The following is a 23,863-nucleotide window of genomic DNA, read 5'->3' as shown; positions in this document are numbered from 1 at the left end:
ACGAGCATCTTATATAAATTCAACATAATCTCCTTGCTCTTGTACTCTATGCCCCTTTTAATTAGGCCCAGGGTACTATACACTTTATTAACTGCTCTCTCCATCTGTTCTGCCACCTTCAATGGTCTATGCACATATATACCCAAGTCTTTCTGCTCCTGCACCCCCTTCGCAATTTCATCATTTATTTTATATTGTCTGTCCATGTTCTTCCTGCCAAAATGCATCACCTCACATTTCTCCGCATTGAACTTCACCTGCCACCTATCTGCCCACTCCACCAACTTTTCTCTGTCCTATTGAAGTTCTACACCGTCCTCCTCACATTTAACAACACTCCCAAGCTTTGTATCATCCGCAAACTTTGAAATTATCGCCTGCACACCAAGATCTAGATCATTAATATATATCAGGAAAAGCAAGGGTCCCAATCCCAACCACTAGGGAACTCCATTATGACCCTTCCTCCAGCCCGAAAATATCCATTGACCATTACTTTCTGCTTCCTATTTTTCAGCCAATTTTGTATCCACATTGCTACTGTCCCTTTTATTCCATGAGAAATGACTTTTCTCACAAGTCAGTTGTGTGGCAGTGTGTCAAATGTCTTTTCAAAGTCCATGTACACCACATCAACCTTTTCTGTTACCTCTTCAAAAAACTCTAACAAGTTAGTTAAACATGATCTCCCCTTTAGAAATCCATGCTGGCTCTTCCTTATCAACCCATATTTTTCCATGTGACTACTAATTCTATCCTGAATAATTGTTTCTAGAATCTTGCCCACCACTGAAGTTAAACTGACTGGTCTGTTATTGCTGGGGTTATCTTTACAACCTTCTTTGAACAAGGGCATAATGTTTGCAATTCTCCTGTCCTCTGGCACTTCTTCTGAGTCTAGGGAAGACTGAAAGACAATGGCCAGTGCCCCTGCAATTTCTATTCTCACTTCCTTCAATATCCTTGGACGCATCTCATCTGGTCCTGGTGCCAACTTTAAGTACCAACAGTCTATTCAATCCATATCAATTTTGAACCCTTCTAGTGACAGAGTTTCCTCGTCTGTCACCATGGCCTGGGTAGCATCTAACTTCTTGGTAAAGATGGATGCAAAGTGTTCATTTAATACCTCAGCCTTGGCCCCGTCATCTAAGTGTTAAATTCCCTTTCAGGTCCCTAATCGACCCTACTCCTCCTTTTACCACCCTTTTACTATTTATATGCCTATAGAAGACTTTGGGATTCCCCTTTATGTTGGCTGCTAAACTTTTCTCATAATCCCTCTTCGCTTCTCTAATATGCTTTTTCACCTCCCCTTTGAACCTTCTGTATTCCTCTTGGTTCTGGATTATATTTTCTATCTGACACCTGTCACAAGCACACTTTTTCTTCTTTATCTTAATTTCAATCTCCCTTTTCATCCAGGGAGCTCCGGATTTGTTTGTCCTACCTTTCTCTTTCTATGGAATATACTGTGCCCGAACCAATTCCTTTTTAAAGGTAGCCCATTGATCAGCTACAATTTTTCCTGCCAATCTTTCGTTCCAGTCTATCTGCCCAGCTCCGTTCTTGCCCCATCAAAGTCGGCTCTTGTCCAGTTAATTATTTTTACTCTGGATTGCCTATCGTCCTCTCCATAATTTCCCTGCAGATTTGTTCCTCTACATCCTTCCCACTAATTGATGGCCTTTAGGCTACACCGAGCAATGCAATTGCACCCTCTTTGTTCCTTAGCTCTAGTCAAATTGATTCTGTCCTTGAAACCTCTGGGGCATCCTCTTTCTCCAGCACTGCAATGCTCTCCTTAACCAATATCACTACTCCTCCTTTCCTTCTTTTCCTATCTTTCCCGAACACCTTGTACCCAGAAATATTTAACACCCAGTCCTGCCCTTCCTTGAGCCAGGTCTCTGTTATCACCACAACATCATAATTCCGCATGGCAATCTGCGCCTGTAACTCCCCAATCTTATTTACTATACTCCATGTATTCACATACATGCAGTATAGCTCAGATTTAGACTTCATTTCATTACTTTCTCCCTTACTCCAGCTCCACCTATTAGTTTACTACTCTCTATTCTTGCGCTATCTGTCTCTTCCAGTATTTTGTGCACCGTGGTATTACTCTCTAATATTCTCTCCTGGTTCCCACAACCCTGCCAAGTTAATTTAAAGCCCTCCTGACAGCACTAGCAAAACTCGATCCCAGCTCTGCTCAAGTACAACTTATCCAGCTTGTTACAGGTGCCATCTCCCCCAGAGTCAGTCCCAGTGTCCCAGGAATCTAAAGCCCTCCCTCCAGCACCATCTTTCCAGCTGCTCATTCATCTGCCTTATCATCCTTTTTCTGAACTCACTTGCACATGGCACTGTGAGAAATCTGGAGATTATTACTTTTGAGATCCTGCTTGCTAATTTTCTACCTAGCTCCCTAAATTCTGTCTACAGGACCACATCCTCTGACAGTTCACCCTCCCCCAGAAGAATATCCCGCAGTCGCTCGGTTACATTCTTGACCCTGGCACCAGGGAGGAAACATACCATCCTGGAGTCACGTCTACAGCCGCAGAAATGCCTGTCTGTTCCCTAACTAATGAATCCCCTATCACTATTGTTCTTCCTTTCTTCTTCCCCCCCTCCAGTATCCAAAATGGAAAACCAATTAGCAAGTGGGACCCCAGGGGACTCCTTCACTACCTGCCTGGCCCTCTTGGACTACTAGAGTTCTGAAGAAGAATCATACGGACTCTAAACATTAACTCTGTCTCTGTCTCCACAGTTGCTGCCTGACCTGCTGAGCTTTCCCAACATTTTCTATTTTTATTTCCAATTTCCAGCTTCCACAGTATTTTGCTTTAATTTTACAGTTTACCTGGGATGTCACTGTTCAATTTTCTTTTCAAACTCAGTTCCAAAGGTAAAGTTTACACCCAGGTCCATTTCTGCTCAGTTGCTCCTGTTCCCAACTGAGGATAATTCCTATGTATACCACACCTCTTTCCCTCGTGCACCGAATTCCCACATGAGCTTAATTCGCTGTTCACTTGGTCTCCGTCTCACTCCAACCTCGTTGCCTGTCACCTCGTGCGCTCCTTACTGACCGTGCAGTTTGAAAAGCCTGTCTCTTTTATAGACCCTCTGATGAGTCACTAGTTAGTTTAGCTTCCTGCTACAATAATTAACACCACTTTAACTAGCTGCTTTCAGATGATAGACAGATAACTGCCACTCCAGACGGTTCTCTACTTAACAAGCTAGACTAACTTACTTATGTCGGATCTTGATTCTTAATCTATAATTAAACCTGAAAATGGCTTACCAGAACTTCCTACGTGAGCCAAATTCACTACTCACATGGTCTCCTTCTCACTCTGGCTTAGTCGCCTGTCTCCTTGTGTGTCCCTTGCTGAGCGAGAAAGAGAGAGAGAGAGCAAAGGAAAAGGAGAGGGAGAAAGAGGGAAGCTCAAGAGAGGGAAAGAGAGAAAGAGGGGGAAAAGAGAACAAGGGAACAAGAAAAGGAAAGAGAGTTCCATCTCTGAAAATTGGAAATGGAGCTAGCAGCTCAGTTGGACAGAGAGAGCAGACAACCAGCCGTTGCAAGGGAAAATCTCTCTGTACCCAGCAGCACCCCCAATCCCCCTAACTCAGAACTACTCTCTGAGGCCCTCAAGTACACCTAGAGGAGCAGAGAATCCTCACAGCCAGAGATGCAGCATTCACAGCAGACAGCTATCACCCCACTCGTAGGCCTGGAAACTCAGGCAAACCATCCCAATGAGTACTGGAAAGAGAAGCAGGGTGACCTAGATAAGAAAGGCCCCCCACCCAAAAAAGAAAACACGAAAGAGGGTGTGAGAAGCCCCCACCTCCACCCACCCACCCCCCCACCTGCACCCACCCCCCCCCCCACCCCCCACCCCACCCCCGCCTCCCCTCAGCCTGAAAGGAGAATTCTAGGAGGCCGGTGTGTTCTCATTGCAACAAAACAGGCCATTCCAGACCTGAGTGATGGAGATTGTGAGGCAAGCCGGTTGGACTAGTGGGGCTTCACAAGGAGTAGTTCCCCAAAGGACGTCCCAATGGGTGGTGTAGCAGGGCAGGCAGAGACTCTCACTGCAGAAACTTACCCTGCAGAGGACATGGCACTATGTGTGTCTGAGCCAGACAAACTCCCAGAGAGCTTCCGGGGTTTTATACTTTCAAGAACAGTGTCCCCCTACCCGTCCCAAGATGTGAGCAAGTCTGTGTTACTGCTCCGAGACACAATCCCTAATGTTGGAGGGAAACTTAAACCTACCTCCTGAGTCCTCCCTGAAGACCAAAGCCCTGATCATTGGAATGGGAGGAGGATCTGTGTTTACAACCCTCGATAAGGTCCACCTATAGTGTGACATCGTTTCAGGCCCTGTTACAATAGGAATTGTTCCTAAGTTACCAGTAGCAGGAATTGGTATCCTCCTTGGAAACAATTTGGTTGGTAGCCAAGTGCTAGCCAGCAAAAGAAATGAGGCCAAGGCCAAGCAGCAAAAAACTGCAGAAGGGCAGAAACTGGAAAGGACCAGAGGCCCAAAAGGGTGGAACAGCACACATAGACCTCGGGTGAGAGCTGCTTGAAGGTAGCAAGGTTGAAGCCAGGCCAGTAAAATTAAAAGAGGTCCGGAGAAGGCCCCCAGAGTCTGAAATAGATTCCACAAATATCCCCAAATTAAATAGGTACCAGAAAGTCCTAGAGCAGGGAAAGAAATAGTGGGGGAGATGCCCCACATAGCCGAAGAGCCTGAAAGAAGACCGGCTATTAAGCCCGGAAAGGAAAAGGTTAAGGACTTGCCTAAAGTATGGCTGCCAGAAACCTTCTTTCCAGCATTAAATAGGGACAAAGGGGGTTCCCAAACCAATAAACAGACAGGGAGTGAGATGCCTCCCCAGTTGAAAAGCCATCAGAGAGGGTAGCTGGAGCTGCATCACCACTTGAGGGCAGTGGTGTTCCAGAGGATATGTAACGTGTTAGGAGAGTGCCCCCTCCAAAACCAAAGGCCCTGGCCAAGAAGCCAGTGATTGATTTAATTTATCACTTTATGGCGATTTTAAAGGTGGAATAGAAAAGTTCTCAAATTGGCATAGAAAGCTTGAGGGTGAGGCCTCACCCAGTTGATAAACCACCTGGAGATACAGCAAGAACTGACCATTCCCCAGAGGGCAGTAGTGTCTCAAAAGGCACAAAACCAATCAAGCAACTGACCAGCAGAGGGACTTCAACCAGATCAGACTCCTTGCTCACCCACCATTATGCAGAATTGCAGGAGTATCAGGCAGAGTTAACCGCACCCTATAAAATTATCCATAACCGCTCCCCCCCACTACGCCCAACCAAGCTACAGCCCTGTAGCCATATCTGGTATGGATGCGGGAGAGGCCCCTGCCAGAAGGCCATCTTCCTGTCATCCAGGCCCAGAAAGGCTGGCCCAATCTCAGGGGCCTGCTGCTGTGCCAACCAAAAGCACCAGAAGTTGGAACTCTCCAGTTGTGCTAATGTCCAAGCTGGACTCTGAACTAGAGTTCCCTAAAGAGGTCAAGGTCCCTTTAAAGCACCCCACTCTCCTGACTCTCAGCCATACCCCAGCCTCTGGGTCCGAACACCTGTGCCCACAGGTTACCAAAGTGGACAGGCAGGAGCTAAGCTGGACAAGAGCAGCTCAGTTCTATGATCCCAGGGACTGGCACCCACGGAGTGAAATGTCCAGCACTCCCCTCCGGATCCCCCAGAACAGCTTGACCATTACTCACCCCAAGTACTAAACACCCTGTAAAGCCCCCAGACCCTTTTTGAAGATGCTTAATCAGGAGGTTGGAACGCTTGACCCCTAGAGGGAAATCAGAACTCCAGCACCGAATAGACTTCCCCATGCAGCAGGGGACTGCCATTCCCCCTGTAACTGTGTGTCTGATGTGGCAGCATGAATGAGACAATGCCTGTATACTTCTGCATTTCCTATTCTTACTTCCCTAAGGCCACATTAAAAAAAATTAAATGAAATGGAATTCATTTTATTTTTCTCCAACAGGGGACATGTGCCCCATCCAGAAAATAGAAAGGAAAATATATATCTACTTCAGCCTAGCTACTTAATAAAATTATTAATTTTATTTTTAAAATTGACAATGGCTTTATCCTGACATGCCTGACTAGCCACAACTCATACCAGAGGAATTTCTAATGTTCAGAAACTAGCCAGGACCTTGTTACCCTTAAAGAGGTGCTAATGCCTCTGTGACTTCAGAAAATCAAATTCCAAAGAAATGCACCAATGCCCTTTAAACTGCTACGGCAGGGCTGTGCCCAATGGAGATGGCATGTCTGCAAGGACAAAAAAGACCCTTGCTCCTCTATTAAACCTTTCAAGATTCCAGACCTGAGAAAATAGATCCTTTGTCCAAAACCCAGGAGAAGAAGTGGGAGAAATGTCACATGGCCACCCCAAGCTGCTAGAACCTGTAATATTGCCATGTGGAATTGAAGCCAGGCAGTCTGCCATTTTACCACACAACAGGTATCAGCAGAAAGAGCTCTGTCTAGGTACATTGCCTGGTCATCATTTACATTGTGTACTACTGGAACATCAGAACTCCTGTATCTGTGCCTATAAGACTTATTCATCTCTTCGCGCCTTCTTCCATTGGGGATGTCATCGCTTTTGGGAAGACAGATCATCCTGCAACAGCTTCAGCCAGCTAACCTCTGAAGGAATGCCCCACTGAACTTTTGACTCTGAACTCTGGACTCACATGAAACCATAACTCTCATTTTTATCATGGTCTTGCCCTGTACCCCTTTCTTTCCCTTGTCCTCCTTTTATTGTATGAGTGCAAAAAGTCACGGATTTTGCAAAACCCCTTCCCACATTTTGTCCGTGTGTAAAATAAACCAACCCTCTTATTTGACCTTATCTCACGAGTTTGCTGTGTGGTTATTAATAGATGATTAGATCATTATAAACTGAAGGGTTGGAGAAACTACGCCACCCCTTATAAAGGGGGAAATCATAAATGAAAATACCTTTCTGTTAATGGATGTGTAGTGAGAGGAGAAATCAGGACTGTTTAAATTAATTCCTCCCTCCCGCCCCCACCACTGTCCATAACAAATCACAGTCGTCTTCCTTTGTATAAGGTATTACCCCAACCAGTGGACACTTTTCCCATTGATTTCAATTTTGCTAGGGCTCCTTGGTCAAATGATGTCTTGAGGTCAAGGGCAATCACTCTCGCTTGTAATCTGCACTGTGCAGCTGTAGGCAGGCCATGGGGAAAGGAGCAAAATAGAAAGGCTCTAGTCTTGTGGCATTCAATAATCAGGGTTATAGATAACGTATTGAAGAAGTCATAACAATTCATAGGAACTAGCAGCAGTGCTGAGGAGGAAAAGATCTGTACCACAGGGAGAGACTGCACTGGAAACACAGCCCTGGCAGAAAGATTGTGGCTGTAAATTAGGCATTAAATTAGTAAGATGGTGATGGAGAGATGGGGACATGTGGGACCTGGCAGAAACCAAGAAAGGAGTATGTCAGATCAAGATCAGGAATAAAGGAAACATAAACGGTAAGACAACAGATATAATTTATAGAATAGAAGTATCAAATAACTGCTAAAAATGAAACGTGAAACAATTAATTAAAACAAATTAAATTGTTTGTGCAGCAATGCGCACAGCATTCAAAATGGAACAGGAGAACTGGAGATAATAATTTGTAGAAAGGAAGCAGTGTCATAGGGTTAACTGAAACATGAGTACATAAAGAATAGATTGACAGTTAAATAGTACAGGATATAACACAGGATATAGCATTTAGATAGCACAGTGAAGGAAAAGGAAGGTTAGGCATTTGTTCTTATTAGGGGTAACATAATACCAGTAATGGCAGCTCACCACCGCCTTCCCAAGATCAATTAGGGAAGGCAATAAATGCTGGCCTAGCCATCAGTGACCAAATCCTGTGAAAGAATGAAAATATGTAGAAAAAAGGCATAATTAACGTTAAAAATAAGAAGGAATTAATAGGAATATCATGTGATGGAGAGGATATGGGCTTGAAAGCTCAGATCATGATGAAAGAAGACACTAAGGTTGCGAACAGTTTGATTATATCCGTAACAATGACCAGGAATGGGAACGGTCATGCTGGTAAAGCTGTGGAGTGTGGGGGATGTTGGTGATGGCCGTAGAGAGAGATGGCAGAGATGTTGAGATAGGCGTTATCAGTGTACATGTGAAAGCTGGCCCTATGCTAATGTAAGGACATAAGAAATAGGAGCAGGAAAAGGCCATATGGCTTGAGCCTGTTCTGTTTTTCAATATGATCATGGCTGATCTACATTGTTGCCCATTCCCCATATCCCTCGATTTCCTGAGAAATAAAAAAAAAGTCTACCTCAGCCTTGAAAGTATTCAAAGTTGGAGCATTCACAACCCTCTGGCGTAAAGAATTCTATAGGTTCACAACCCCCTGAGTGAAGATATTTCTCCTCAGTTCTAAGTAATTGACTCCTTATCCTGAGACTGCCCATGTGTTTTAGATTCCTCAGCCATGGAATACAACCTCTTGGTGGCCATCTATTCAGCCCCTTCAGAATCATGTATGTTTCAATGAGATCCCTTCTTATTTTTCTGAACTCGAAATAACATAGACCCAATGCACACAACCTCCTATCACCGAACAACTATCTCAACTCAGGAATCAATCTAGTGAACCTTCACTTTACAACCTCCAAGGCAAGTACTTCCTTAGAATCGGAAACCCAAACAGTGCACAGTACTCCAGGTACTCACCAAAGCCCTATACAAATGTACCAAAATCTCCTTTTCATGTACTCCAGTCTTATTACTTATGTACTTAAACATCAAGATGCCATTTGCCTTCCTAATTGCTTGCTGTATCCTCATGCTATCTTCCTGATAGAAGCAAAATACTGCAGATGCTGGAAATCAGAAATAAAAACAGAAAATGCTGGAAAAGCTCAGCAGGTCTGGCAGCATCTGTGGAGAGGGAAAAAGAGTTAAAGTTTCAAGTCCGTGTGACTCTTGTTCAGAGCTAAAGAGAAGTAGAAATATAATGGATTTGATACTGTTTAAGAGGGGGTGGAGCAGGTGGAGCAAAACAGAAGGTCAGGGATAGGTGGGAGTTAAGGAGAGATTGACAAAGATGTCACGGACACAGGGCAAAGGGACTGGTAATGGTGGTGTTAAAGACTAAAGAAGGTGCTGATAGTGGCATAAAGGTATGAAAGCAGGATGTGTTAATAGCAGAACAAGGGTCAGCGCTCTGTGAAAGAACAACATAGAACAAGTGACAGATCACCCTGTGTGTGTGGGGGAGTGGTGGGGAATAGGATAAAATAAATAAATAAATAGGAAAAATATTTTTAAAGTGAGTAAATAAATAAAAATAACAAAAAAGTGGACTAAAAAAGGAGTAAGTTGTTGAACTCAATGTGAAGTCCGGAAGGCTGTAAAGAACCTAATCAGAAGATGAGGTGCTGTTCCTCCAGTTTGCATTGAGCTTCACTGGAACACTGCAGGAGGCCAAGGGCGGACATGTGGGCATGAGAGCAGGGCAGTGTGTTGAAATGGCAAGCGACAGGGAGGTCTAGGTCAGACTTGCAGACTGAACGAAAGTGTTCCGCAAAGTGGTCACCCAGTCTGCGTTTAGTCTCCCCGATGTAGGGAGACTGCATTGGGAGCAGAGAATACAGTAGACCAAATTGAAGGGGGTGCAAGTGAAACGCTGCTTCACCTGAAAGGTGTGTTTGGGGCCTTGGACAGTGAGGAGGGAGGTGGTAAAGAGGCATATGTTGCACCTTCTGAAATTACATGGGAAGGTGCCCAATTTCGGACCAAGAACACTCTCCTCCATCTTTACCCCCTTTTTAATCCAATTATTTATTTATTTATTCATTCATTTATTTATTAATTTAAAAAATGCATTTATTTTATTTTTTTTAATTTATGCATTTATCCCTTATCCCCCAAACGCTCACCACCTACCTACCCACACACACACAGGGCCATCTGTCACCTATTTTTATGTTTTGCTTTCATAGAGCACTGACCCTTGTTCTGCTATTAACACATTCTGCTATCTTACCTTTGTGCTACTATCAGCACCTTCTTTAGTCTTTAACACCACCATTAACACTCACTTTGTCCTGTGTCCATAACATCTTTGTCAAATTTCTCCATGGCTCCCACCTATTCCTGACCTTTTTTGCTCCACATTTCCTCCCCCACTTAAACAGTATAAATCCATCACATCTACTTCTATCTAGCTCTGAAGAAGAGCCATGCGGACTCGAAACCTTACCCCTGTTTCTCTCTCCACAGATGTTGCCAATCCTGCTGAGTTTTCCAGTATTTTCTGTTTTTATTGCTAGCTTCCTGAATTCCTTGTACAAGCACACCCAAGTCTCTTTGAACACCAACATTTACAAGTTTTATGCCTTTTAAATAATACTTCGCTTTTCTATTCTTAATACCAACATACCCAATACCATTATACCCTACCTGACATCTTATTGCCCTAAGGAGCTGCCCTGCAATGCCGCCATATCCTTTTGTTTTATAAGCCTATGTATCCCCTCTCCAGAACCCTCCCCCCTCTATTTAATTTAAAGCCCTCTCTACAGCCCTAGTTATTTGATTCGCCAGGACACTGGTCCCAGCATGGTTCAAGTGAAGCCCATCCCACCAGAACAGCTCCCTTCTAGCCCAGTACTGATGCCAGTACCCCATGAACTGAAACTCATTCCTGCCACACCAATCTTTGAGCCACACATTTAACTCCTTAACTTTATTTACCCTATGCCAGTTTGCGCATGGTTCAGGTAGTAATCCTGAGATTATTACCTTGGAGGTTCTGCTTTTTAATTTAGCTCCTAATTGTTCAAATTCTTTCAGCAGAACCTCATTTCTAGTTGTTGGTACCAACGTGGGTGACGACAGCTCCCACTCCAAGTTCCTTAGCTCTAGCACCGGGCAGGCAACACAGCCTTCGGGACTCACTCTCACGGCTGCAGAGAACAGTATCTATCCCCCTAATCATGCTGTAACCTACCACTCCTATGTTCCTATTTCCTCCTCTACTTGAATGGCTCCCTGTACCACGGTGCAGTTTGCTCATCCTCCCTGCAGTCCCCACTCTTGTCCACACAGCTTGCAAGAACCTCATAACTGTTGGACAATTGCAGGGGCTGAGGCTCCTCGAACGCTACCCCTGGGTCCCCATACCTGCCTCACCTGCAGTCACACCCTCCTGTCCCTGATCACAGACCAAATTTGAGTTACCTAATCTGAGGGGTGTGACCGCCTCCTGGAGCAAAGTGTCCAGGTGACTTACCCCCTCCCTGATGTGGCTCAATGTCTGCAGCTCGGATTCCAGATCCTCAACTCAGAGCCGAAGTTCCTCGAGATGCAAACACTTACTACAGAAGTGTTTGCTCTGGATCACCTTGGTGTCTGGCAGCTCCCACATGCTGCAGCAGCAACACATCACCCATCCTGCCATCGCTGTTATTTTATTTAATTTATTAATTACTCTAGTATCCCTGCTCTTTACACTTTATTGAAATTAATTATTTACACCAGTATCGATCTTATACTTAACAAGCTATTTTTACAAAAGAGAAAATAAAGACTAGCGATCCAAACACTAACTATAGACCTTAATTTTAATCTAAAGGCCAGAAATACTCCCCAATCCAACTCATCAATTAGCTGCTATCCACTCTCTTTTACAATGAAATCGCCCTGTTTTTTGTTTTAAATGGAGTCCACACACTCACCCACTCTCTGTTTTAAATAAAGTCCGCACACTCACCCACTCTCTGTTTTAAATAAAGTCCACACACTCACCCACTCTCTGTTTTAAATAAAGTCCACACACTCACCCACTCTCTGTTTAAATAAACTCCACACACTCACCCACTCTCTGTTTTAAATACAGTCCACACACTCACCCACTCTCTGTTTTAAATACAGTCCACACACTCACCCACTCTCTGTTTAAATAAAGTCCACACACTCACCCACTCTCTGTTTTAAATAAACTCCACACACTCACCCACTCTCTGTTTTAAGTAAAGTCCACACACTCACCCACTCTCTGTTTTAAATAAACTCCACACACTCACCCACTCTCTGTTTTAAATAAAGTCCACACACTCACCCACTCTCTGTTTTAAATAAAGTCCACACACTCACCCACTCTCTGTTTTAAATAAAGTCCACACACTCACCCACTCTCTGTTTTAAATAAAGTCCACACACTCACCCGCTCTGTTTTAAATAAACTCCACACACTCACCCACTCTCTGTTTTAAATAAAGTCCACACACTCACCCACTCTCTGTTTTAAGTAAACTCCACACACTCACCCACTCTCTGTTTTAAATAAAGTCCACACACTCATCCGCTCTCTGTTTTAAATAAAGTCCACACACTCACCCGCTCTCTGTTTTAAATAAAGTCCACACACTCACCCGCTCTCTGTTTTAAATAAAGTCCACATACTCACCCGCTCTCTGTTTTAAATAAAGTCCACACACTCACCCGTTCTCTGTTTTAAATAAAGTCCACACACTCACCCACTCTCTGTTTTAAATAATGTCCACACACTCACCCACTCTCTGTTTTAAATAAAGTCCACACACTCACCCACTCTCTGTTTTAAATAAAGTCCACACACTCACCCACTCTCTGTTTTATATAAAGTCCACACACTCACCCACTCTCTGTTTTAAATAAAGTCCACACACTCACCCACTCTGTTTAAATAAAGTCCACACACTCACCCACTCTCTGTTTTAAATAAAGTCCACACACTCACCCACTCTCTGTTTTAAATAAAGTCCACACACTCACCCACTCTCTGTTTTAAATAAAGTCCACACACTCACCCACTCTCTGTTTTATATAAAGTCCACACACTCACCCACTCTCTGTTTTAAATAAAGTCCACACACTCACCCACTCTCTGTTTTATATAAAGTCCACACACTCACCCACTCTCTGTTTTAAATAAAGTCCACACACTCACCCACTCTCTGTTTTATATAAAATCCACACACTCACCCACTCTCTGTTTTAAATAAAGTCCACACACTCACCCACTCTCTGTTTTATATAAAGTCCACACACTCACCCACTCTCTGTTTTAAATAAAGTCCACACACTCACCCACTCTCTGTTTTAAATAAACTCCACACACTCACCCACTCTCTGTTTTAAATAAAGTCCACACACTCACCCACTAACAAAACAAAAACAGAATTACCTGGAAAAACTCAGCAAGTCTGGCAGCATCGGCGGAGAAGAAATCAGTTAACGTTTCGAGCCTTCATGGCCCTTCGGCAGAACTGCAGCATAGTTTCAGCAAGGGAGAAATATAAATTGGTTTAAGGTGGGTGGGGGGGTGGGGGGAAGAGACACATTGAGGGTGTGATGTGAGCAGATAATCAAAAGATGTCACAGACAAAAGGGTCAAAGAGGTGTTGAAGGTGGTGGTCTTTGTCTGAGAAAAGTGCTAATTAAGAATGGAAAACAGGATATTCAAAGTACAGCTCTAGTGGGGGTGGGGTGGAAAGACTAAAGGTTTTAGTTTTAGATTTAAAAATAATGGAAATAGGTGGGGAAAGAAGAATCTATATAAATTATTGAAAAAAAGCGGGTGGGGGGGGGGAAAAGAAACGGGGTGGGGATGGGGGGAGGGGGAGTTTAAGATCTAAAGTTGTTGAATTCAATATTCAGCCCAGAGGGCTGTAAAGTGCCTAGTCGTAAGTTGAGGTGCTGTTCCTCCAGTTTGCGTTGGGCTTCACTGGAACAATGCAGCAAGCCAAGGACAGACATGTTGGCAAGAGAACAGGGTGGAGTGTTAAAATGGCAAGCGACAGGGAGGTTTGGGTCTTTCTTGCGGACAGACCGCAGGTGTTCCGCAAAACGGTCGCCCAGTTTGCGTTTGGTCTCTCCAATGTAGAGGAGACCGCATTGGGAGCAACGAATGCAGTAGACTAAGTTAGGGGAAATGCAAGTGAAATGCTGCTTCACTTGAAAGGAGTGTTTGGGCCCTTGGACGGTGAGGAGAGAGGAAGTGAAGGGGCAGGTGTTGCATCTTCTGCGTGGGCATGGGGAGGTGCCATAAGTGGGGGTTGAGGAGTAGGGGGTGATGGAGGAGTGGACCAGGGTGTCCCGGAGGGAATGATCCCTACGGAATGCCGTCAAGGGGGGTGAAGGGAAGATGTGTTTGGTGGTGGCATCATGCTGGAGTTGGCGGAAATGGCGGAGGATGATCCTTTGAATGCGGAGGCTGGTGGGGTGATAAGTGAGGACAAGGGGGACCCTATCATGTTTCTGGGAAGGAGGAGAAGGCGTGAGGGAGGATGCGCGGGATATGGGCCGGACACGGTTGAGGGCCCGGTCAACGACCGTGGATGGAAAACCTCGGTTAAGGAAGAAGGAGGACATGTCAGAGGAGCTGTTTTTGAAGGTAGCGTCATCAGAACAGATGCGACGGAGGCGAAGGAACTGAGAGAATGGGATGGAGTCTTTACAGGAAGCGGGGTGTGAGGAGCTGTAGTCGAGGTAGCTGTGGGAGTCGGTAGGCTTGTAATGGATATTGGTGGACAGTCTATCGTCAGAAATTGAGACAGAGAGGTCAAGGAAGGGAAGAGAAGTGTCAGAGATGGACCATGTGAAGATGATGGAGGGGTGGAGATTGGAAGCAAAATTAATAAATTTTTCCAGGTCCCGACGAGAGCATGAAGCAGCACCGAAGTAATCATCGATGTACCGGAGAAAGAGTTGTGGGAGGGGGCCGGAGTAGGACTGGAACAAGGAATGTTCCACATACCCCATAAAGAGACAGGCATAGCTGGGGCCCATGCGGGTACCCATAGCCACACCTTTTATTTGGAGGAAGTGAGAGGAGTTAAAGGAGAAATTGTTCAGTGTGAGAACAAGTTCAGCCAGACAGAGGAGAGTAGTGGTGGATGGGGATTGTTCAGGCCTCTGTTCAAGGAAGAAGCTAAGGGCCCTCAGACCATCCTGGTGGGGGATGGAGGTGTAGCGGGATTGGACATCAATGGTGAAGAGGAAGCGGTTGGGGCCAGGGAACTGGAAATTGTTGATGTGACGTAAGGTGTCAGAGGAATCACGGATGTAGGTGGGAAGGGACTGGACAAGGGGAGAGAGAAGGGAGTCAAGATAACGAGAAATGAGTTCCATGGGGCAGGAACAGGCTGACACGATCGGTCTGCCGGGACAGTTCTGTTTGTGGATTTTGGGTAGGAGGTAGAAGCGGGCCGTCCGAGGTTGGGCGACTATCAAGTTGGAAGCTGTGGGAGGAAGATCTCCAGAGGAGATGAGGTCAGTGACAGTCCTGGAAACAATGGCTTGATGTTCTGTGGTGGGGTCATGGTCCAGGGAGAGGTAGGAGGAAGTGTCTGCGAGTTGACGCTCAGCCTCCGCGAGGTAGAGGTCAATGCGCCAGACAACAACAGTACCACCCTTGTCAGCGGGTTTGATGACAATGTTGGGGTTGGACCTGAGAGAACGGAGTGCAGTGAGTTCAGAGAGAGACAGATTAGAATGGGTGAGAGGAGCAGAGAAATTGAGACGGCTAATGTCACGTTGACAGTTCTCACCCACTCACCCGCTCTCTGTTTTAAATTCAGTTCAGTCCTCCAGCTCCTATCTGCAGACGGACAATAAAATCAATGAGTCTTATTTGGTGGACAAATGGTCTACTCATGCTGTTCTTCCCTGTGGACCCATACTTCTGGCTCTACCTGAAAGAGTTCTCTGCAAGGTCTACTCCCTATTGGGAGCAGCTGTGAGGGTAACATGAGTGCTGCCCTGCCGAGATAAGAAATCATATTGCTTTCAATGCGCCATGCAAACAAACATTATGTGAGGGTATGTGAAAAATTTCATTTCCACTTACAGGTGCCTGAGTTCGCAGGAGAGCTGAGTGCTGTGCAGGTTCTGACACATGCATTGGGGGCAAGGGGTCTGTATATCAGCACTATTTGGTGCATGCAAAGGATCGCACCAGCAGCAGGACTGACATTAAGTAGTGCAATTTAATTCAGCTGTCATAAATCAAGGTGAGAATAAACTACAATGTGTGTTACAAATAAGGAGCTGTGGCCTCCCAGCCAGCAGAGGATTGAAAACAAAATAGTAGTGGTAAGTATTGCCAGCATACTCTGCCGGGATCTGTTAGTTATCAAGTTGTCACAGGCCTCTCTACCATGTCGCACCCTTGCAAAGGCCTCTGCAACATCCTGGTCCTCGTCATCATCTTTCCTGTCCTCATTGTCAAAGGAGACATTTAGGTCCTCCATGTCTCCCTTTGTTGCACGAGGTTGTGCAGGGTCCAGCAGACAACGATGGTCTGGGCAATCTCTGTGGGCAATATTGGAGAGCCCCGCTTGAGCGGTCCAAGCATGTGAACTTCATCTTTAGAAGTCCTATCATCCGCTCAATCTTGGCGCTTGTGGATGCATGTGCTGCATTGCACCTCTCCTCAGCAGCACTCTGTGGACAGTGAACTGGTGTCATCAGCCAGGTATTCTGGGGGTATCTGTTGTCCCCAAGGAGCCAGCCTTGCAATCGCCGAAATCCTTCAAAAACCTGTGGCACCTGGGAGTGGGTCAGGATGCAGGTGTCCGAGGGAATGCATGAAACAGAGCACAAACATGCAGAATTCGCCACCTGAGATCATATATCAGCTGCACATTCAAAGAGTAGAATTCTTTTCTATTGATGAAGGTGACTGGCTGATGCCAGGGAACTCTCAACAGCAAATGTGTGCATTCAACAGCCATTTGTACTTGAGGGAATCCTGTGACTGCTGCAAAATCCAATGCCCTGGCTGCCCAGCTCTAAAGATCCAAACAGAATTTGGCAAATTGGCACAAATTCTCCTGAACAGAGCATCTGTCACCTCTCCAAAGCACTTGGGCCTCGCTGACTGAGAAATGCTACACATGTCTTCAATGGAGCCCTGGAAGGAGCCAGTGGCAAAGAAGTTTAGGGCTGCGGTGACCTTTAATGCTTGGGATTGCTTCTAAGTCCTTGCGGTCACAAATCTTCATGGAGCAACTGACATATGTGATCATCAGCATTCCAGGACATCCTAAGGTGCTTCCAGCATTGCCTTTCGCTCGTCTGCAGGTAGCTGCCTTGCCTGCGATATACTCAAATTCGGGCCAATGTGCACCATTGCACTGGCCACTAGTCGCCACCATCCTGACCTTCTTGAGCCTCTGCTGCCTCTTGCTGCTCTGGTGAAGGGCATTCTGGAGGACCACAAGTGTGTGCTCCTCCCTTCATACCGCAATGTGCATGGAGACATTGCGCATTGTTCGGGGTGATGACAGTCATATGCGAGAACCCTCCCTCAGACACTATTCAGCTTCCCTCCATTACTCTTAAGTCTCTATAGAGACACCATTGCCTTGGCATCATAAAAAGGCTTTCCACATAAGCCCTTGCCAGCCATGACAATTTACCTGGGAGAATAGAGGTTCAGAGTTGGGACTTTGCTACCATCCACCACCTGTTCCCCTTGGAGGCCTCCACCTCCCTCCCTCCCTTCATCCATGCCTCTGGCAGCAGCAGATGCCAGTCAGCTCACAATGCATGACAGCTCCAGACCTTGATGAGTTCTAACTGGAATGCGATCCATTAGTCATGGAGCAATGCTGGTTTATTGGGCATTGGAACCTCTAGAGGAGAGCTGGTTCTCCATGGAGTGGGCTAATAATTAATAGGGTACCCCTTCATTTGTCCCAAAAAATGAAGCATTAACTCCTCCCATCCAAAAAGACACTCCTCCCATATTGATTGCTTGAGAGGTTTTATGAACTGTGTGACAACCGTGACAACTTCAGCATGGTGCATGTGAGGTTTGCTAGTATGTCAAGCACCTTCAACCACCCCCCACTCCCCCCTCACCCCTGTTACCCACCAACGTCCCCCCATCTTCCTACACAGTTACTGCCTTGTCATTCCTCTCCCTCCTGTAATCCTTCAACCTCCTCCCCATTACCCTGGACCCTATTGTTATCTATGTGGACATTTCTGCTCTCCCCGAGCCCAGAACTGTCGATGCGCCCGTGTCCCTCCTGATACTGACCCCTCCCATTCTTGAGGCCAGCTGTACCCTGGCTTTCCCCGATCTCATCCACTACCCACCCATGACCCTAGAACTTCCACCCTATCTGGTCTAACACCACCGCCCTCCCTGACTGTCACTATACCCTCTGCTTCCCAGCATCCTCATTCAAACCCTTAGGACCATCACTGACCCCACCCTTTAGACTCATCTCTCTACAACACTTGCTGCCCAAAGAGACCATGCATCTTCCTACAATGGAACTAAGGCATGAGTAACAGGATTATTCTCCTAACATGCCCTGGACAGTGTAGCTTCCTTTCCTGGACACCCTCCTAAACAGCCCTGGCCTACTTCTCAAGACACCCTCCCACTCTTCCCCCACTATGTTCCACCCTTCTTTGCTGACCCAGCCTCTCATGTCCAGCCTCCGCACAGCTTGGCCTACCGACATCCGATCTCAATCAAAAGGCTGACATTTGTGAACGGTCCCCAAGAAGGGCAAAACAGTGGTGACTGACTCCAAGGTCTCAGAAGAAGTCTACCTCACCAGGTACACACCCCTTATACGCAGTCTTGAATCTAAATGTACAAATTTCTCACTTGCAGAGAATTTAATTTGGAGGGGGTGATTAATTTTGGCAAGTTGGCCTTTTAATGAGCTAATGCTAATGCATGCAAAAGGGTTTCCTGAAACTGTCTATCGGGAGGCTCGACCCACCTTTAAAGTTCCAAGAACTTAATTGCAAAAGTTCATCCGCAATTAGGAAACTGATTTTTGGTCTCCCACTAAATTAAGTTTCCCCGCCCGCCAATCTTCCCGGAAGATTCCGCTCCATGACTCTGCAATGGCGATTATATCAAACTCATTTAACTCTATGTTGCTAGTTCATCTGACTTTCTATGAAGGCTTCATGCATTCGGTTAAACAGCCTTTAATTTTTTTTAACCTTTATTATTTGCATGAACTTTGGCCCGAATCTTCTGAGGAGTGGCGATCACCATTGGATTATCATACATATAAACATAGAAAATAGGAGCAGGAGTTGGTCATTCGGCCCTTCAAGTCTTCTGCACCATTCAATATGATCATGGCTGATCCTCTATCTTAACGCCATACTCCTGTGCTCTCCCCATAACCCTTGATGCCTTCACAGTCTAGAAATCTATCTATTTCCTTCTTAAATATATTCAGTGACTTGGCCTCCACAGCCTCCTGTGGCAGAGAATTCCAAAGGTTCACCACTCCAGTCTTACTTTTCTCCACTATGCCAGAGTTCCACATTTCTGCCCGACACTTCCAATCCCGACTTCTCCAGAAATGCAAAGCGTACCTTCCCTCAAAGAGCTTCACCGTAGTGCTGGAATATCAGGGGAAGACAAACCATGTCCCCTTTTTACGGCACTAGCTGCCATATTCTAGAAAGTAAGAAGTTTAAATGTCTCAAAGCGTCTTTGAAAAGCCAAGGAGAGAAGGCAAGTGAGAAAGGGGGGAAGGTAAGAAAAGGATAGGGTAGGTAAGGGGAGTGGGTAAGGGGGTAGGGTGAGTAAGGAGTAGGGTGAATAAGGAATGTGGTGGGTAAGGGGAGTGGGTAAGGGGGTAGGGTGGGTAATGTAAGTAGGTGAGGGGGTTGGGTGGGTGAGGGGTAGGTGGGTGAGGGGGTAAGTAGGTCAGTAAGGGGTACAGTGGCAGGTGGGTAGGGTGTCAAGGTGCTAGGTGGGTAGGATGATAGGTGGTTAGGGTGATGGGTGAGGTGGGTAAGTGGGTAGGGTGGCAGGTGGGTAAATGGGTAGGTGGGTCGGGGTGTAGTCAAGTTGGCTCAAGGTTGGGACTAGTCAGGTCGTGGGGTAGTTGGGTGGTGGGGGGCTAGTTAGGTTCGGCCAAGGGGAAATTCAGGGGGGGAGTTGGGGGGGTCAAGGAGAGCAGCCAGGGGTCAAAGGAGGGAGTTAGAGGGCCGGGGTTGGAGTTGGGGGGTGCTCAAGGGGGTAGCTTGGAAAGTCAGGGAGAAATGTCAAGGGGTTAGAGGGGGGAGTCAGGGGTTCAGTGTGAATGATTGGAGAGGAGAGGATGGTTTGAGATGGGGAAGTAGTTTACCGAGTCTGAGTGGCTCTTGACATAGAGATTGAAAGGCCACAGGCTATGCAGTTTGCAGTTTGAAAGAGTGAACATGCATTCTAAGTGCCTTGAGAAAGTGTTGTTCCTGGTTGAGTGCAGAATGGAGTAATGTTGGAAGGAGTTATGAGGGTGTGGGTGGTGAGGGATACAAGGCAGTGGTCAGAGATGGTCTCTTTTGTGAAAGAGTTTGAGTGAGATGTTAAGACGGAGGGGGTGGTTTTGAATATTGTTTGGAGAGTTTATAGGGTGGGAGAGATTTAGAAAGAGCAAAGGGACAGTGAAATCAGAGGACAGAGGATAAGGTAAACTTAGCTGGTGATTGAAATTTCAATAGATAAGGAGTGGATCAGTGCAGTGGCTGAGGAAATCTCTATGGGAAATTCAGCACACAGCTTGGAGGTACAGGAGAGAATGAGGATTTGAAAGGAGAGAAATGGAGGTGATAAGGTAAAGGCATAGCATGCATAAAGTTTGGCAGGGTATTAGAATATGGGGCAGTTGGTTGAAACAGATCACAGGAAAGCAGATGCAAGAATGTTTTCAGACTAGGAATGATAAAAAGTTAGAATAGATTTGTAATGGAGTGGTGGCAGTGAAAAGCTATGACCTATGACACAGTCATTTACTGGATAGTTAGATGATATGTTAAAGGAAGTAGTTTTTATTCGAGATGGATGAACTTAAGTCAGCTAAGTTCTTTATCTGCATTTATCTTGTGATCGCGAGAATCTCTATGTAATAATCATCACCTGATCTCATGAAAGAAAATTGAGTACTTGTTTGAAGTACCAGAGATCTCTCACTCAGAGAACCAGCCAGAGCATCTTTAGAGAAGAGCGGAGAATAATGGGGGAAAGTGCTGTTAAGTCAGTGATTTATTAAAGTTTGAGTCTTGCCTTGAACTAGACATTTGGCACAGTCCGTGCAGGGTTTCCGGGATAAGTACACATTACAGCCTCTTGCTCTCGTTGTCAGATTTGTCATCACAAGCTGTGCAGCATGTAGCTGTTCCCTGGAGCAATCCATCACCACCAAACGCTGAATCGAATCTGACTCACAAATGACAATCCCAGTTTTGTTGATCTGCAAGAACAATAGTGGGTTAAAAACCTGAATAAAGTAAGCGAGCATGTTACAATACACAAGAAACAGAGATGTGCAACAGCAGAAAAGCAATATGCTGTGTTGTAATATCCCTTTAAAGGATAGCAGCATGCCATCACTTTAAGGGAAGTATGTCATGTGATCCAGCCTCAGTTTCACTTTGGCCTGGAGTAGAACACAGACACACAGCTCTGCTCCTGATGTCTTCAACCTTTCTGTCCATATATATATATATATGTTCACATGTGCCTAGAATTAATAAATGAACCAACAATGTGTCTGCACAACCCCTTATGAGCGATTGATGCCTTTATATTATTATAACAAACACGGCATGGTGCACAACAGGATTAAACACAAATACAACCTGGTGAACAGTTTTAGATTGTGCTGCATGACATGAGATGACCTTCAACATTCTGGTCAGACTGCAATGGAGTAACAGCATCAGAGAGTGCTGAAATTGCAGTGTGCTAACTGCACAGAAAAGTTTTGAACACAGTGCAGAGACAGCACTCAGATTAAAGGCTGGTAAGCAGATGGATCCCTCATGGTGAGTAGAAAAGCACATGGAGAGGACCAGCACAGGTTAGCTGAGCCAGGAAAGGTGAATGACCAGGGTGTAGGCTGGATTGATAGCGAGTGAGGGAGAATCAAACAAAAAAGAAACAGTCATAAAAATTAGGTCAGAGAAGGTTGCGATTATAATGGGTGGAGCTTCAGAAAAGCGCGCAAAAGAGACTACATTGACACTCATCCCAGGCACTATAGGAGAAGGAAGTCAAAGGGATATTGTCAGAATGTCCACAAAATACCTCAGTCTGAATTGGGATGTAGCTGACCTACTAACCAAATTCAAAATTCTTAAACAGCGTACAGTGCTATGGTTTCTTGATTCAGGTGTCAAAACCAGAAAAGCAAGCAATAAAAATTCACCTAGCAATTGGGAACAAAGGTCTACCCAGGCTGAACACATCAGGATTAACAGCAGAAGAGCTAAAAGATCCCCAAAAGATATGGAATACCTTGGAAGACCAGTCCAGTATCAGGCTAAACTTCTGTTTTCATTGACCAGAGTTCATATCATTTTGACAACAGCCTACAGAATCCATAGACCACTTCATCAGCAGATGCAGAGGTTTTTCACACGCAGAACAAGCAGACAGAATTGTTGAATTGGCTGATGCAGCTACAAAGAGCCATGCACTGATCCAAACAGACCGTACACAATGGGTCCTTCAAGCAATAAGAATGACCATCCGGTATCCCATCAGAAACATACAGGAGGTATTTGACAAACCAGAAAATGATGATGTGCATGATGAGACATAGAATGGTGAACACATGTTTCATGCTGTCAATCTTGTGGAGAACATAGATGCCATCTCACCGTCTGAAGTGTTAGCCAAAATTCAAATTTTCTGCCCTAAGAAAGTTGATAACTATTCATTATTGGCCAAGACTGACACGGGACAAGTGCCAACATACTACCACTGCGAATTCTCAAAGACATGTATCCACAGGTATGGAAAGCCACAGCGAAACATACTACTGCGCAACTTTCAGTGTACAACAGTTCACTAATTCCGTGCGCAGAATCCATAGAACTGGAATGCAAGTACAATCAATCCTCCTGGGTCCCACAGACGTTCTACATTATGGAGACTAAAGGTCCGGCAATTGCCAACATGCTGTGACCTCATACTAGAAACAATCCATGGAATCAGTCAGATCTCAAACAGCAGATAAATCTCAGAAACTACTCTTACCATGATCTAACAATGAAAAATCCAGAATGTTTCAACAATATTGGCAGTTTCAAGGGAATTGCAACATTAAACTTGCAGGAGAAAACAAGTCTGTCAATTGATCTGGTACATTTCGCGCAATGCCAATGCCAACAGTTACAAGAAGAAACAGCAAAAGATTCCACACTATAGAAACTGTGGAAAACCATCACTGAAGGATGGCCTGATTCAATTCAGCATGTCCCCAACTATGTGAGATCATTTTGACCTTACCTGCACAAGCTAGGCATCTCCCAAGGAGTCATTTTTTAAAGGCAGGCAGATCATCATCCCAGAATCTTTGTAACCTGATATTCTTCAACACCTTCATCACTCTCACATGGGCACAGATTGGATGAGAAAATTTGCAAGACATACAATCTATTGGCCAGGTATGAACAATGACATTGAAATCAACATCAAGAAGTGCGAGGGATGTCAAGAATATATGCCAAGTCAGCACAAAGAACCATTCATTCCACATTAAGTTCCTACCCATCCTTGATCCAAAACAGCATCTGACCTCTTTCATGGCCACAGCACTGACTTTATCAGCATTGCAGGCTATTTTACTAAGCACCCCATTATTTAATAATTGTACAACTGTCGTGCACACTCTAAGTGTTATTTTCAGTTTATTTGATATGCATAGAGAGATCATTATGGCTAACAGTCAGCAATTTAAT

General features: G+C 45.3%; 1 protein-coding gene across 1 annotated transcript in view; it reads right to left on the bottom strand.

Annotated features, from left to right (window-relative positions):
* LOC144696327 (uncharacterized) overlaps positions 1–23,863 on the bottom strand; it is a 239,292-nt gene that overhangs the window by 145,012 nt on the left and 70,417 nt on the right. The window contains exon 5 of the mRNA XM_078567544.1: positions 21,183–21,369. Coding sequence (XP_078423670.1) covers positions 21,183–21,369 — 187 coding nt within the window. The remainder of the gene's footprint in view (positions 1–21,182; positions 21,370–23,863) is intronic.

Source organism: Cetorhinus maximus, chromosome 22, assembly GCF_964194155.1.
Source record: "Cetorhinus maximus chromosome 22, sCetMax3.hap1.1, whole genome shotgun sequence".
NCBI classification, from domain to species: domain Eukaryota; kingdom Metazoa; phylum Chordata; class Chondrichthyes; order Lamniformes; family Cetorhinidae; genus Cetorhinus; species Cetorhinus maximus.
The sequence above is the reverse complement of the archived record's forward strand: the minus strand, read 5'-3'. Positions and strand labels throughout refer to the sequence as shown.